Source organism: Pelodiscus sinensis, chromosome 2, assembly GCF_049634645.1.
Source record: "Pelodiscus sinensis isolate JC-2024 chromosome 2, ASM4963464v1, whole genome shotgun sequence".
Classification (NCBI taxonomy): domain Eukaryota; kingdom Metazoa; phylum Chordata; order Testudines; family Trionychidae; genus Pelodiscus; species Pelodiscus sinensis.
Genome location: NC_134712.1, coordinates 26,331,107 through 26,348,963, shown reverse-complemented (window position 1 = coordinate 26,348,963; position 17,857 = coordinate 26,331,107). Strand labels below are relative to the sequence as shown.

Sequence of the window (17,857 nt, the reverse complement as noted above, 5' to 3'; positions counted from 1 at the left end):
AACCCCCTCCCAACCCAAGAAAAGCAAATACCCCCCTCCAAAACACAACCCCTACTGCATGCTAAATTGGCTCAAACTGAAAAATGCTTATCGATTTTCTCTTTGGAAGAAGCAATACATTAAGACTTGAAAGACAAGATTCATTTTCCACAGAGGAATCAATCATCTTTCTTTGGTACTAATAAAGATGCAGCCATGAAGAATTTTAAAGCTTCATACCAGAATTTCAGCAAAGGAATTTATCTTTTATCTTCAGCAGCATTTCTGGCAATCACCCGTGCTCTTAGACTATGTCTAGAATACAGCGTTATTTCAAAATATCTTATTTTGAAATAACACGTCCAGACCCAAAATGCATTTTGAAATAGCGCAGTCCCCCTGGTGTGCCCCACTGGGGAGTTGTCCCTCATTTCTCCCTCACATCCTTCCACTTACCCCTCCCTAAGCCCCCTTCCTGCTGTACAATAAAAGACACGTGTTCCTTACAACAAAGTCTCTTTATTGAAGAAAACTGGGGTGAGGGGAATGAAACTGAGGTGAGACTGGGGAAAGAAGGTGGGAGAGGGGAGGAGAGAGGGTGGGAGTAGAGAGGGGGAAACCTGGGAGGAGAGAGCTGGCAGGGGAAGGAAAGGGGAGGAGAAGCTCAGGGTTGGAAGTCTCGCTGGCCCAACTGTCTCACAGCACCATGGGTGCAGGGGCTTCGTCATCCCCAGGGGGGTGGGGAGGCTGTGCAGGAGGGAGGGGGAGAAGGAGTGGGAGGAGGAGCGGTAGCTGGGGAGGCAGCAGGGGCTGGAGCGGCTGAAAGCTGCAACCTCTGCACAAGGGTCTGCAGATGCTGACAGATGGCACGGCCCTGGGCAAGCTGCTCCCACTGGAGCTGCAGGTCTTCCTGCACCGAGTGGTCGAGGGTGCAGTGCAGATCTCGCAATGCCCCCAGGAGCTCCTGCTGGTACTCCTACACTGTACGGGTGGGCCTGTGGCGTCCTCAGGTGCAGGAGGATGCCCCAGATGGTATGGTACGTCCTGCACTCACAGCTGGTGCGGCTGTGGAGAAACAAGAGAAGTGGTCAGTTAATCCCGGGGGACACAATGGGTGAAGCCCAGCGCCCCTCTGCAAGGCGAGGATGACAGTTCTCCACACCATCAGAGTCAATGTGCTTGCACAAAGGCCATATTTGGGATTTCCTGCTATCCCCGGGACTGGGAGCTGCCCCGGGACTGCACCCATACCCCCCCCCCTCCAGTGTGTGTAGGGGGGAGGTGGAGGGAGAGATGTCCCCTGCCTCCGTGTAGAGGGGGTTTGAGGAAGGAGGGCGTCCTGCTGAGTCCCACCCTAGGGTCCAGGAGCATGTCATATCTCTTCACACACACATGTGGCTAACAGGCCAAGGCCTTTGTGTGGCAGCCAGCTGGGGCCACGTGCCCAGGGGTGGCACGGCATGTGCTTGCATGTGCACAGGTTGCTGTGTGATCTGTTGACAGCAAGGCCCATGTGCACGGTCCCTGGTCTCCCCTTCCCCTTCATAAGGCGACAGTGATGGCACTCACATGTTGTTGCCTCCCCAGATGACACCGGCAACAGGTCCACTGGGATGGCTTGGGAGTCCTGGCTGCGCAGCATGCTCCCTCCAGGCTCCTGGCCCTCCTCCTCTTCCTCTTCCGTCATGCCCTGGTCTGGGCCCTCTGTCCCAGCGTCAATGACTACCTGGGGGACACAGACCATCCCGCATCCCAGAATGTAGTCCAGGACATCAAAATAGGGGCAGCTTTCTGGGTCTGCCCCTGTTTGGGATCTGTCCCCTGTGGCCCTGGCATAGGCCTGCCGCAGCTCCTTAATTTTCATTCAAATCTGCTCCTGGGTTCGGATGTGGCCTTTGGTGGCCAGGCTGGCAGCCATCCTGCCATAGATGGCCACGTTCCTCCATCTAGTACGGAGATCATGCTCCTGGGAGCTGAGGGACTGGGGTTGGGGAATGGTAGAGGCCTGGCTTGCACTTGCTGCCTGGCTCATGCTGGGGCCACTTGGTCGGGGCAGTGAATACAGCCACTCCCCGACTTGCGAACGGTCGAGTTATGACCATTCATACTTAGAACCAAAGCTCCCATGGAGCGGTCGTAAAGGCCGTCCCTGAGTTACGAACATGACCTGCTCTTACGAACAGCGTGGTCACGTGTAACTCAATGGGGTCCGAGTTATGAATGGATTGAGTTACAGACAAGTGTTTGATCCGTAACTTGTTCGTAACTCGGAGAGAGGCTGTACTGGCTCTGGGGTGGCAGGTATGGAGCTAGCACAGACACTGTGGCCAGACTCTATCCTTTTAAGGGCTCTGGTGGCGGGGAGGAGTAGGAGTAGGAGTAGGAGGAGAGGAGAGGAGTTTTCCTGGTTGGGGCCAGAGGGCCAGCAGGGCACCCTGGAAAGGGCTGGAGGCCCCCTATTTCCAAATAGCCCCTATTCCATGTCTACACAGTGCTTATTTCAAAATAGCAATTTCAAAATAGGCATTATTCCTTGTGGAATGAGATTTTCCAAGTTGGAAATAGGCCCTTCGCTATTTCGAATTAATTTTGAAATAGTGGTTGGCTTGTGTAGATGCTAGTACAGTGATTTCAAAATAACGGCTGTTATTTCGAAATAACTTACCCTAACAGTAATAACTCAAAATCTTAAAAGGGCTTTCACTGAAGGGAAATCATTTTTGTTACTTCTGCCTTTCATGTTTAATTAGTTATTTTATATATTAGTGTTTGCAAAGTGCTATTTAGAATCCCAATAGAACTCTTATAATCCACATTTATATACAGGTAAACCATAATTTTATGAATGAACTGCCAAAAAACAAAACAAAAACAAACAACAAAGCTTTTGTCAAGCTAGGATTTAATACTACAGCTGGTCCCTGACTTACAAATGAGTTATGGACCTGGTCATAACTCAAAATGTTCGTTAGTCAGACCCCATCCATTTACATGTGACTGTGCTGTTCGTAAGCGCAGATCGCGTTAGTAACTCAGGGATTGCCTTTACGAACGGTTAATGGGAGGTTTGGTCATAAGTATGAATGGTCGTAAATCAACCATTCATAACTCAGGGACCAGCTGTATATGAAGAAATCATAGTAACCCTAGTGAAAGCCTGGAGGCTACCAAGATGTTTTGGATCAAACAGTTTAATAAAACTGACAAATGGTCTGGTAGCACTTTATAGACTAAGGGTACATCTAGACTACATGCCTCTGTCGCCAGAGGCATGTAGATTAGGCTACCAGACATAGGAAAATGAAGTGGCGATTTTAATAATCGCCCCTTCATTTAAATTTACATGGCTGCCGCGCTGAGCCGACAAACAGCTGATCAGCTGTTTGTCAGCTCAGCGCGATAGTCTGGATGCGCGGGTGGCGACATCAAAGGTATTTGTCGACCACCCAGGTATACCTCATCCCAGGAGGCATACCTGGGTGGTCGACAAATACCTTTGATGTCGCCACCCGAGCGTCCAGACTATCGCGCTGAGCCGACAAACAGCTGATCAGCTGTTTGTCGGCTCAGCGCGGCAGCCATGTAAATTTAAATGAAGCGGCGATTATTAAAATCGCCACTTCATTTTCCTATGTCTGGTAACCTAATCTACATGCCTCTGGCGACAGAGGCATGTAATCTAGATGTACCCTAACAAAACATGTAGACAGTATCATGAGCTTTTGTGGGCACAGCCCACTTCTTCAGATGACCAGAGTTTTGAGTTTAGGATGTACAGACCCAAAATAAATACAGAACCTGGGAGGGGGGGGGGGGGGAAAGGGAAGGAAAAAAAGGAGCAGGGTGGCAGACAGGAAGCAGAGAGTCTAGAAAAATCAGGAAGGTAGGTTGATAGTGTCCCAACTATCCTTCATCACGATTAACTCACTTCTTTAGCATGAGAATTGAATTCATGGATGATCTCTAATTTCATTTCTTCTCTGTGTATCTGGCTAATAGAATTGGTTTGTGACAAGACAGCCTCTTGAAAATCTTTTAAACAGTGATTAGGAAGATTAAAATGTTCCCCAACAGGTTTCTGTATGTTCCTTTTATGTGTATCTGATTTGTGCCCATTGATTCTTTCCCGCAGAGACTGTCCAGTTTTTCCAATATATATAGCAGTGGGGCATTGATGGCATTTGATGGCATAGATCAAATTACTGGATGTGCAGTCAAATGACCTTTTGATTTGGTAGCGTATGTTGTTGGCTCCAGTGATGAATTCACTAGTATAGATATGGACTCAGTCATGATGTAGGATGGTTGGGACACTATCAACCTAACATTCAGTGAAGGTGCAAATAGTTCTATAGGTGAGTCTAGACTACATCCCTCTTTCGACAGAGGTTTACAGGATCTTTTGAAAAAAGCTTCTATTTTCAAAAGAACCACTTCTAGACTGCGGTTTTACTTTCAAAAGAGTGCTTTTTTCAAAAGAGTGCCATGATGTGATTACACAAATGAAGCATGGGAAATTCAAATCCCGCTTCATTTGCAATTTCAAAGTGCCTAATTTACATCCCTCTGTCGAAAGAGGGATGAAGTCTAGACACATCCTTTGTGTGGATTTCTATGTTAGGAAGGATACTATCAATTGACTTTCATTCTCATCTGCTTTCATTTTAACTACCCAATCTTCAGATACTTACTGATTTCCTCTACCTTCCTGATTTTCTATACCCTCTGCTCCCTGTCTCTCCCCCCCCCCCCCATTTATTTTGGGTCTGCACATCCTAAAGTCAAAACTCTGGTCATCTGAAGAAGTGGCTGAAGAAATCCCTCATGAGCCCCCACTTGTAACTCTGGCCATGTGTGGGGAGAATTGAACCTGGGACTTCCGAAGCTTAGTGCTTGAGCCTCTACTGAATTAGCTAAAAACCACCTGCCTTTCAGGTAAGGCTGTAGAGAACAGTCATTATCCCCTCTGTAAGTGATCCCATCTTAGTGCCACTAGATGGAGAAGTACACTACACCCAGATGCATAGGTTACACCAGGACTATAGATCTAACATTTCCACTCTTACAAAAATCTGAAAGGAACATTAAAATATACAATTGACCAGGACAGTGTTTTATATCATATATGAAAGACTGGCTATGTATTAAAATGAAGCCCCTATTACCACACTGTGGCACTGATGTTATGCTAAACACGAGGGCAAATAATTCACATTGTTAACTGCTATCATCCTGTGACCTTTCTCAACACTGCAGTTTTTCAAATTTCTGATGTCCATTCAACCTCTTTGTTTCAGATTAATTTTCCCAGATAAATGGATATGCCTTTTTCAGGTATAAATCTCACTTTGTTATATCCCTATTTGTAAACAGCACGTATTTCAACATCATTGCAAATATGATCCACGTTATTTATTCCCCATTCCACATTATTAAAGGAGATAGTAAAAAAGATTAGACCTAAAATTCTGTATCTTTTCTGAAACTTCCCCTTGTTTCCAATCCTGAACTAATGCCTTCTTGTTTAATTCCAGGCTTGGTTATATGAAGCAGAGAACCTCTGTGATTCTCTTTTCTATTTATTATCTGTATCCTTAGGGGAAAAATGAATAGATAACATAAAAGGTCACCACCAAGTTCTTCATTACCTGTTTTGATCTCAAGACCATTTGTAGATTCTTTTGGTCTAGTACAGCCCATTTCCACTTATCCTTTTGTTGCTCCTGTATTAATTGTGCCCATCTATAATGACATTGTTTTTATGAGCATTATCGCATAAATTACCTTTATGCCAATAATAACCCTCATTTGGAGTATTTTTTATTTCTTCTTGCCTATTTCCCCATATTCCCTTTTTGTCACTGTCTGGTTCAAAGGCCTGTACATGCCATCACTGAGGAAGGTACATGCCATCACTGAGAAAGGTACTGTTCTAATAAATGCAAACACATTGGACCACTGACATATTCACCTACGGCCAAATCATTTCCTGGCTTCAGTGGAACTAGACCAATTTCCAACAGCTGAGGATCTCTTCTCTTGCCAATAAGAGGAAGACCAAAATCATGCTGAATTAAGTTCCCAGAAGGTCCTTTGTGTTCTTATTAAATAACTCTTTTTAGTATTGATGAAGATTCCTGCCCTCTCCTGGTGATGTAACATAACATTTTGCATACTGCAAAGTAGGAATATGCAGTCCAAGTCCTTTCCTTTTTAATAACTTGACTGACAGCTTGATTATGGTGGTCAGTTGAGGATTCTCACCCAAATGCATTCAGTTGCCAATTAATGTAGAAATTGGAACTATATAACCTCTTCAGTTTAACATACAGGCTGGCTAGAGCTAAAACAGCCCGAGTACTAGAGACAGCGAAGTATATCTAAACTGGGGAAATGTCACTGATAATTTTGGAATTAGGCTCAAACATTCCTTTAAGGGCTTGGATACTGAAGAGAAGCTTGGCATTTGTGGTCTGATGAGATCTTACATTTATTGTGTAAGCCATATTCCAATATGAACTATAGAAACGAATGGGACTGCTTTTTAAAACATGCATACGTAATATTAAAACGTATATAAGAATATGGTAGTTTCATTAAAATTAATCAGTCATCTATATTTGTTAATCCTTGTCTTTTTCTTAGATTGTAAACTCTTTGGGACTAGTGCAATCTTTTTGTTCAATATATGGACTTCACCTACCACAATGGGACTTTAATCTTCGAGTGGAGCTTCTAGGCTGTTTGATAATACAAATAATAATAAATAATAATTCCAGCAGGCCAGCTAATAGCCAAATATCTCTGCATTGTGGAAAAACACTATGGTTGTATCTACACTGGCATGAATTTCCGGAACTGCTTAAAACGGAATACTATTCTGTTTTCAGTTTTTCCGGAAAAGGAGCGTCTACATTGGCAGGCTGCTTTTCCGGAAAAGCCCTTTTTCCGAAAAAGCGTCTGTGGCCAATGTAGATGCACTTTTCTGGAAAAGAGCCCCAATCACCATTTTCGCGATCGGGGCTTTTTTCCGGAAAAGACTACTGGGCTGTCTACACTAGCCCTTTTCCAGAACAGTGTTCCGGAAGAAGGACTTATGCCCGAGCGGGAGCAGAATAGTTTTTCCGGGATAGCGGCTGATTTTGTACAGTAGAGTGTCGTTGCTTTTCCGGAAATTCAAGGGCCAGTGTAGACAGCTCGCAGCTTATTCCGGAAAAGCGGCTGATTTTCCGGAATAAGTGGCCCAGTCTAGACACAGCCTATGAAGGGCAAGTATGAATTTTTACAGATATGCAGAATGGTTACTTGACATTCAGCTAATCATAATATTAAGTTACATAAACATTTTCTTTATAAATGAAAAGTAAGAGGAGGAAGCTCTGGGATGTTAATCCAGTTTATTATAAACAATGAAAGTATACTAAAGTCATATTTAAAACATAACAGAGTAATTTATGTGCCTAAAAATGCATTCCACATTATTCTGTCTGGGTCTGTCAATAATACCTGTTTAGTCTAGGCTATATAATAGGTATTTATATTATTTTATAATAACATGCTTCCTGACTCTGATCACATGCCAATATCAGTAAGCAACAGTAACTGCAGTGAATTCAGTGGAGTTTCATCACTGTACAACTGGTCTGAATAAGCTTAGACTTGGATATTATGTCTCTATGGAGAGAGACATAAACACCCCCTCCCTCCATGCACACATATTATTTCTCTTCATCTGGATCAATTATATTTGCTCAAATAAATTGTGACTGGGATTGTATATGTATGTGAAATGAACCTGATAATGAGAACCAAATATTGTGCTCAGATAATGACTCTGAGATAATGAGAAAAGGCAAATATAGTATGATATTATAGAATACAATGTCAGTGCATTTCACGTGGGCATACGTTTTTTTTCCATTTTCTTGTTTAAAAATTACACATTTCAGAGACAACTAAGATTTTTCGGCATAAATATAAACCACAGACTGAATTAGCCCCCCTCAGACCCATTTGCATCATGCTGTTGTCTCAGCTGGAAACCCTTTTTCCATCAAACTAAAAACACAAAACAAAAACTATTCTTATGTGTAATTTGGGGGAGATTGTCATTACCATTTGCAGATTGTACCATCTGAGTTCCTTAATCTAACAACTGTGAGAACCTCAGCCATTCACGACTATCGAGTTAGGCTATTAGCTGTAAAATGTCTCTAATGGAATTTGTCAAACAGCAAAATGAAAAAAAAATGGGGTCGGTCATCCGATATGTAAATCCTTCCTTTCTTTCAGACATGATTTTTTCAGTTTTGAATTGGGGGTTTCACTTCCTTTTCTTTTTAATTTTTAATTTAACAATCCAGAGTGCATTCAATTCAAGTCACATGGGGCAAGATTGAAATTTAGCTTCTGCCCTAAGGAAGAAGTGGCATGTGGCTGTTCCTGGGAAGGAACTATTATTCTTGGAGACTGTTCTTTCTCAATTTCCAACTCATTATTGGGGGGGAAGTAATTTCCTGCAGCCCTTTAGCTGATACAGCTTGCTTCCCACCCCAGGCCATCTCAGCTCCACTGACTGGAACATTGTGGTTATGTAGAGCTGGGATAATGGGGTGGAGGACAGATTTTTACTTCTACTCTCACTTTCTCTCCTGTGTGGCCATGTAGAGCTAGGTGACAAATCATCCTATAGGCATGAAGTGTGGCCTTATGGTTAGAACAGGGGCTCAGAAGAGCTAGGTTTTATTTATCAGTCTATCACTAAACCACTTACATATCTGTGTCTCAGTTTATCCTTCTGTAAAATGCTTATGTTACTATGTAATCAACCTTGAGGAATGCTTTGAAGTTTCATGCCTTTTCTATTTTTCAAAGTGCTTTGAAATCCTCCAGATAAGATACTATGTAAGCACAGAGTATTACTGATATTATATAAGAAGATATGCTTCCTCTAGAAGAGCTTAGTGTCCTGCCTCAATTTAGATCATCTCAGATTAATTTTTCCTACTCTCTGCCTTTAAACCTGCCAAGCATTCAAAAACAATAATCTGATTTATTTTACCAAAGGGAATATATCAGTGATATATAGTTAGCATAAATTTCCTCTCCAGCAGCTTCTGAATGCAAAAAGTGTCAAATATTTAATTCTGAGCTGGATGCTCCAACTCCAATTCGACTCCTGTTAGAACATTTTTGGATTCTACATAGCCAGATAGCTTGAAGCCTACACACAGGAAGCAAATCCATACATAATAAAATGGAGTGCACAATTTTCACATAACGATGTTGGAAGGAAAAGTATGAGATTCTAAGAACCATATGAAAAGAACAATTTAATGATCATTTAAGACATAACAATGCAATTTGGAAAAGCATGAAAAATCAACTCAAAATATTGGACGATAACTAATACAAAAGTCTAAAATACATCTGGTTTCCACAAAAATTGCACCCTAGTCAGATGCTCAAGCATTCAGATTTGCTCTCATAACTGAACTGAAGAAATGCATGTGGAAAAAAATGATGACAAAGGAGGCTGAATGGCTAATTCTGTGTCTTTTCTGGTTTTCTAAACATTTCCTCTAGCCACAATAGCCCCAAAATTGTTGATCTGGATATCTGACATGTCTGCACACTGAGCATATTTAGCAGACATTTGGCAAATTGGCTTTCAGTCTTAAATCCTTTAAATCGTCATCATAAGTAACCATCATTATCCCTTACAACACAATAAGTCCATAAGACAGAAGGCAAATAATGAAAATCATCGCTGCCCTAGTCTTATTTTTTCAGTTCTTTTATGTTCTGAGGTAATCATGCTACTTCCACCATTAGTGCACAAAGGACTTTAGGCTACCCTCTCCATTTCTTACTCAAAGGCTACCAAAGATAAACTTGTTTAGGTAGCTTGTTACTGGACATTCTTAAAGGATACCCAAGAGATGCCCTTCTCATCTCCCATGTTGTATAATGTAGTTGTGCATATTCTAGGACCTCCTTATTTCTTACCCTGCCTGTCCATTTTATGTTGAGATTGTGTGTGTGTGTATGAGAGAGTGAGAGAGAGAGAGAGAGAGAGAGATTGGCAGACTAGCTTCTGCTATAGTTAAAACTAAGTATTTCTATTGTAAAATAACTATCAGGGAAATGTTAGATCGTTTCTGAAGGACAAAAAGCTTTCCTCAAAGTAGTTCTTATTACTGGGAAAACTTTTAATGGAACTGAGTTCATTCCATGCTTCTCTAATTTCCTCTGTGTGGGATACATTCCACTTCCCTTCATTAAGAGGTCAGTGAGGAAATTCCAGGCTGCAAGAATGTCTATAATAGAAATAATTTTCTGGGAATTTAAATAAAATTATTTTCTTGACATTTTTTATCAAATTAAAATTCATTTCCAAATGAAACAAAATATAACAGCATTAGAATAAAGATTTCCATAATATAATTGCTTCTTTTACCTTGGAATAGAGCAAGTTTTTAAAATATAGAAGTCAGAATATCATCCCTGATTATCAAATTGTTTAATTAATATAACCTTTACGAAATTGTTTTGTTTAAAAACTGATAATGCATTATGCACAGCATAATTGACATCTTCACAACACAATAAATCCAAATAGTTTCTTGTTTAGCTAACATTTTTTCACTTTTGTGGATATCCAATAAAAATGACATATTTTAAGGTCTGCTTGACAGTCTTGTGAAAATTACAGGTGAACATTTTGAATGGGTCATTATAAATTGCAGTTGGCAATTGGGTTTTGAAATAAAGCAATGAGTCTTTTGCGCTACTCATTACTGGAAGTACTTATTTTCCAGTGGAAACCAAAAGAGACTGGTAGAAACAAGCTAACCAGCAACCAATCAAACATCAACAAAATTGTCAACAAAAATATAGCATATAAAATGTACAATATCATTTCAGGAAACTTAGTTGATCCTGCATTTGCAACACCATGCAGTACTTTTGTATCCATATGAACCACTGTTAACTTCAATCCACATAAATGAAAGGGCCCCACCACAAAAACCTGATTGCAGAAGGAAAGTTCATGTACTGAAATGACCTAATGAAAAACATGAAACCTTGAAATTTAGCACTTATGCTCTGTGTCTTGTCCTTCACATCTGCCTACGAGGGTCTATTCCACCGGGATCCTTCAAATTATCTAGTCCATTTCTAGTGTGCTAAAAATGACTACAACAGTTGTTTGTTTCTGCTTTGGTTACAGCTATTTACATTATGCTATTAATTTCACCGAGAAGCAGACAATAAAATTCAGCAACTGCTAGAGTAGAAAATACTTTGACTTTTTGCACTCCAATGAATCAAAATCAAAGGAAACGGCAATCATACATTAATCTGCAAAATATCACCAGGAATTATTCATTACAAATTCCCCCAAATAGTAAGACCTTCTTACCTCCAGTCTCTCACACACACACACACACACACACACACACACACACACACACACACCTTCCTAATGTAGAAGCCATTTTGTAGGGTGTGATGAGACACTTATCAGTGACACTCCCTATTGATGAAGACATAATCAAGGAAAATCTCCTTGATTTTCCAGAAATTGAGGGAAAGAAACATTAAGTTTGTTAGACTGTAATCTAAGTTATATACTGAGTAATTAAAGCATTTTACAAAGTGGTGAGGAACCTGTTAAAACAGAAGCAGCACAGATTACTGTAGGAAATATAATCTTAGGCATTTGATAGATGGAACACAGATTCATATATTTTATGTGATCCGCATTGTGATCACATAGTCTGATCTCCTGCGCAATCCAGGCCAAGGGACCTTACCCAATAATCTCTGCATTAATACTATGATTTCTATTTGTGCTATAGGGTATCTTTTAGAGAAAAAGATAATCTTGCTTTGAAGACTTAAAGTGACAAAGAATTCACCGCATTCTAGGTTAAGTTGTTTTAGTGGCTATTTATCTTCACTATTAAAAACGTGTGCACTTTTCCCAGCATGAATTTGCCTAGCTTCAGTTTCCTACCACTAGATCTTGAGGGGAAGGGTTCTGTTAGATTAATGACCTTTCTGCTCTTGGAAATCTCTTTCCTTTGTAGATCATGATCAGATCACCTCTTATCTTCCTTAATATATAAACTACATAGACTGAGATTCTTTAGTTTCTCACTAACATGCATTATTTCCAAACTTCAAATCACTCTTGTAGTTTTTACTCTAAATCCTTGGAATTTTTAAATGTATTTTTTTAAGTATGACACCAGAATGGGCTACAGAATTCCAGTAACAGTCTCTTCAATGATATATGAAGAGGTACTACCATCAACTTCTTCCTACTTGATATTCTTCTGTATATATATATATATAAGGATTGTATTTGTAATTTTAGTTACAACATAGCATAATCATCTCATGTTCAATTAATTATCTTTTATAACCCTTAAACTCTTTTTAGTGTCACCACATTTCAGAATACAGTCCCAATTCTAGAAGTGCCATCTACATAATTTTTTTCTTTATGTTTGTGCTTGCGCTTGTTAAAACAGATTTTGTTCAAGTAAGTAGAGCTGCCAAGAGGGTGACAACTGCATTTTGTGGCAACTTTTGAGGTTACAAAATTTGTTGAACAAAAAATAATTTCTTGAACATCTAAATTAAAACAGAATTTTATTAAGGCACATTTTGGGGGCTGCTAGTTTGGGTATTTGCCTAGGATTTAACTACTCTAGGTTCACATTCCTTCTCTGACTTTCTCAAAAGAATTTTTCATCACAGATCGTTCCAAATCAGGTGAACTAGGGACTTGGATTTGGTTCTACCCATCACTGGCTAGCATACCAATGATCTAGTTACAGATTGTCTTAAAAGCTTTCCTGATGACAGTTTTGAAAACTAGCTTCAGCAAAAATATTTTAAATAGATCTATAAATGAGCTTACCGTCCTAAAAGTCACTCATATAAGTGACTTCACCTCATCACTATTCATTATATTTACACACTTTTATGTCAACAGCAACATTTACCAGCATGGTTCTTTATTTTTTTCTGCATCACTAATAAAGTATTTAATAGCTTTGGATTGAGATTAGAACCGCACTAGAAAGATGGAATTGGATGACAGTCCCCAATTTACAAATATTTTTGTGACCTATCAGATATCAGTTTTAATCCATTTAATATGAGCTTTATTATTTTATAGTGACAGTTTATTCATCAGAATGTGAAAGACTGAGTCAAAAGCCTTAAAGAAGACTGAGTATATTATGCCAACAAAGTTACCAACTAAAGTGATGATCTCATCATGAAACAATATCAAATTTGTCTCACAATACCTATTTTCCATAAAACCATTTGATTGAAATGATATCAATTATTATTTGCTCTTTAATGATTGTGTCCCATATCAGCTATTCCATGATTTTATGTGGGACCAGTGTTAAACTGTTTTATAGTTTACCTGGGTCATCCCATTTACCCTGTTACATGTGGCCATGACTTTGGCTTGTTCTTCCCACTCAGTTTTTCTCCTGATTGTTTTCAGCTTGGAAATGGCCCTGTTTAAAGATCAAATTACCGGCTGCCTTTATATTCTGCTTTTACATAAATTCAATTAAGTCATAATCGCCTTTACTTGGGAAGCCATCTATTCTCAAGCCATCTTTATCTACCAGAATGAGGTCTAATCTAGTATGACCCTGAGATGATTGCAATACATGTTGTGCTAGAAAGTTATCTATATTTTTAGGACCCACAATGACGTTTAGCTGGGGGCAGCATACACACTCCAGTGTATGGCCCTCCCATTGAAATCCACATGTTACTAATTTTGATCCAAAATAGATGAGAAGAAAGGCCAAATCATGCTTGTTTTACTTGTGTCAGCAATGGCTCCATTTGTATGAGTAAAACTAACTGACATGCAAGCTGATAGTTTTTTTTCTCCACTTTATGCTTTTGAACTTCATTCAGTAGAGATAGCTAATTGACAACATGTGTGATAAGTTACTCTCACTGAAGTCAATGGCAAGATTCCCAATAACATTATTAGGCCTACCATTAGACCCTTGAAGCACAGATAGCTTCAAAAGAATGCGGCCAAATAAATCCTATAGCAGATCTGAAGAAATTATGACTCCAAAGAGTGTACATGTGATGCATCAAATCATAATAAAGTAATAAATAGGGCAACAATTTATTTGGGAAAAGTGTAGCCCTGTACTATGATGGTACATTATTTGTTGTAGTTAGGAGCTTATTTATTCTAATATAGAATATTTTGGAAAATTATTCTCTTAATTGTTTTCCAAATGTGCACTGGAATTCCATCTTTTTCTTCTATGGTAAAAAGGGGGTGGGGGAGAATTAGGTTTTAAATGCAGAATTGGCAGAACAATTAGGAGGTGCATATAGTAAATTCAGAAAAAAATGTTTTGTAGTTGCAATCCAAAAGTTATTTATGTTTATTTTACAGACCTAGTGAGTTGCTTCAACTCATAAGTTCTCATTAAATACTTATAGAAAAATCATAGCATTTCTTACCTCTGCAGATAGGAACTGGGAAATCCCATGATGCTGTGTTCACTGAGTTAGCTATGCAGGTAAGCTGAGGGTGGCCATCCAAAATGTATCCAGTTACACAGCTGTAGCGGATTTTATCACCAACATCAAATTTTGTACCAGACAAGATGCCCTTTGGTGGAACGCCTGGATTGCCACAAGAACTGCTCTGTAACTCTGTAAGGGAGAAAATATGTAGTTATTAATTATGTCTATAAATAAATCACGGTCTATACTGTATTAATAATTTGGAAAAATAAATTGTGACCATTTAGGAGCAGGAACTGTGTCTTCATATGTGTTTTTCAAGCACTCAACACAATAATTTATTCATGTTGATTTGGCCCTTTGAGTACTGTGTATTGAGAATGGAATTGGAATGTCAATCTAAATAGTACAAATATGCTTTGGATGATGAATAACTATTGATTCCATTTATCCCTCACAAAATAGAAAAGCCATCCACTTCTGTTTACTCCCAAATAGAATCCACCTGAGAAATAAAGACAATAAGAAAATGGTCCATATCTTGTGAGGAACTTTCTCTAAGGCCCCACAGATCAGTCAAATTTGGGAGTTCCTCTATCAAGAATAGAAACTACAATTGCTAAATGAGAGTACTAAGTTTTCACAATTTGCCTATGGATAAAAGCTCTTTCTCCCACCCAAATAACCTAAAAAAGAAATCTAAGTTACCACATGAGGGAGACATATTGCCTTCCTGTGCAAAGTGTCTCATTTCACACTGAGTTGATTAAAAGATGAGTGGGGAAGCTGCAAATTAAGCAAATTAGATATGATTGACCATAAGATTGAAGGTTAAATTGGGTAAGGATTAACCCAAGAAATCCAAAGAACATGTTTTCACCCCAAATTATAAACTATATATTATTTTCCTGGAATAGCAAATATACTATAGATTATCTATCTTTCACCCAAATTAGAAGCTGCACATTGGCTTGGCTTGAGAGTCAAATCTGCATCATTCTGTAAATAGCCTGACATTCTTATGTATAACCAAAGAATAATTGGAGTACGTCTTTCAAGTTTAAAATAATATATAAGGAATTTTGTTGGTTTTCATTGTAAATAATTGTTTATTCTAGTAGTAATAGAAATTATCTGGCACAATGAGGACGTAATGTTGGAAGATACAAAGCAAAATATAACTTTGAAGTAATGAAATAATGAAGTACCATCCTTAAAATGAATCAAAATTAAAAAGTCTCCAATAAGAATAGGATTAAATACATTTGTTATACACCAGTGTTATCAACTGAATACCAGTGGAAGCAGCAGACACTAAAGAGCTAAAAATTTGAGCATCCACTTCATATTAAATAACCATAAAAAAATTGAAAACAATAACTTCAAGCAATTGCTTTTAATATCCTTAGCTTGTCTTTTTTTTTTGACCAATCCAAGTAAAGAGTAGTAACCATATTCAATGTCTTTAAGACAAGTGCATCCTTTGAAATGTTGTAAATATGTTGAGAACTAAGCATTTTTAATCACAAATATATGTAATAAAATGTTTGGTAAATTATGCTGTTCCTTTTTGTAACTGATGAACTTCAACTTCATAATTGCTTGCAAAGCTGTACTGTGTGGGTTCACACTAAGAAAATTGTTTGGTTCTACCCTGAGTAATCAACTCTAGACTGTGCTATATGTTTGGAAAATTGACAGATTAGCGAGGAGTTTAGAGAAGATCAAAAAAATTATCAGAGACCCAGAATAAGAACAAAGATTAAATGATCTAAAAGATCTAAATGCATGTAATTTGCCTAAGCAACAAATAGAAGGGAATAAGATAAGAATCTGTATATATGAGGAGGTTGTTGTTAACACCACGGGTAGAAATGGATTATTAAGTATGGAGCAGAGAAGCATAACATGTGATTGGATTCAGATACAAAAAGGAAAGTCTAAACTGCATATAAGGAAATATATTGACTGTGAAATCTAGTCGATTGTGGAATTGTTAGGACAAGGCTGATGTCTCATCCCACTGGACTTTTAAAAATAAGGTGAGGTAACATTAAAATATTCACCAAAGGAAACAATTCTGCATTGGCAGAGTGGTGTACTGGATGACATAATGGCTCTTTTCCACTTCTAAGTATTATGAATAAAATCCTGTGCTACATCACACAATTCATACCTGAGCAACAAAAGAATGAAGGAGAGTTCTTTGCACCTTCCTGAGCTTGGGGAACTCTTAAAACACTGGTGTAAACATCCCAGGGGCCCACTTGAGTTACAGGCACCATGCTTTCCTATGGGCTACATTGCCTCTCAGAATCTCCACAATGCTGTGGTCCCACCCTAACATGACTTTCCTATCCACAGCCATATTGTCACGGTTTGTGGAATTATCCTTAGAAGGCAGCCTTAAAGTTCTCTTCTGCAATTCCTTCCCTGAGGTAATCCTGTAACAGCTAGAACTTTTTCCTCCTTGCAGCCTTTTTTTTTTTTTTTTTTTTTTTTTCTGTAAAGGAGTCAGAGTATGGGTAGGGAATCTCATCCTATGATTCTAATACTTTCTTTTGGTGTTGTTTTTAATTAATTTGCAGCCATATATAGATCCTGTGGACATTAAGGTCACAGTACCTACAGGGTTCAGTTTGGTTTCCCAATAAAGGGAACACTTTTAGAAATAGGGATTAAAATACTCCTGAAAAGCAGGGTGCTGAAACTATTTTTTTTATAAAGGAGGGCTAATGATGGAAACCATGGAAATAATGTATTTGACCTTTGTTATTACAATGCTACTTCAAACCAGAGGATGTGATAATACCTCCAACGTCCTTGCCCGAAAGGATCTGCAAGTAATAGGATTAGGGCAAGGCAGAGAAAAGCCCTTAACCTTTTAAAAGAAAACTGAAGTCCTAGATCTCTACCCACAGTAATCACTGCTTATAATGACTCCCTTCATCCTGGATACCAGCCATCTAGCATAGCTATCAGAATAGAATCTACTCTCACAAACTATTAATATATTTAATTACTTAATTTCTAAAAGAAAACAACTCTTTCCTGTAAGTAATCAGTTTTCCAGTTGCATTATTACATGGCTCTACTAAAAACTTTTATGGCCTTTTCCATTTCATTTTTAATACTGAGAAAATGGCTAGTGATGAATCAAGTTTTCTTCCACCTCCACTTCACACAATTTTGTATTATCATTTGATAATAATGCAATTGTATAATTGCTAATAAATTTGTCATTTCCTTGAGTTTTTTTATTTTGAAACAAATAAAAATACATGGTAATTTAATGTAATTCATCAGGAAAATACATTGGTTTTGTCTTTTTTCTGTA

At 38.7% G+C, this 17,857-nt stretch overlaps 1 protein-coding gene across 2 annotated transcripts in view; it reads right to left on the bottom strand.

Annotated features, from left to right (window-relative positions):
- Positions 1-17,857, bottom strand: part of CSMD3 (CUB and Sushi multiple domains 3) — a 1,183,531-nt gene that overhangs the window by 899,524 nt on the left and 266,150 nt on the right. For both annotated transcript variants that reach the window (XM_075920204.1, XM_075920205.1), the window contains exon 4: positions 14,515-14,709. In XM_075920204.1, the coding sequence (XP_075776319.1) occupies positions 14,515-14,709 (195 nt within the window). The remainder of the gene's footprint in view (positions 1-14,514; positions 14,710-17,857) is intronic.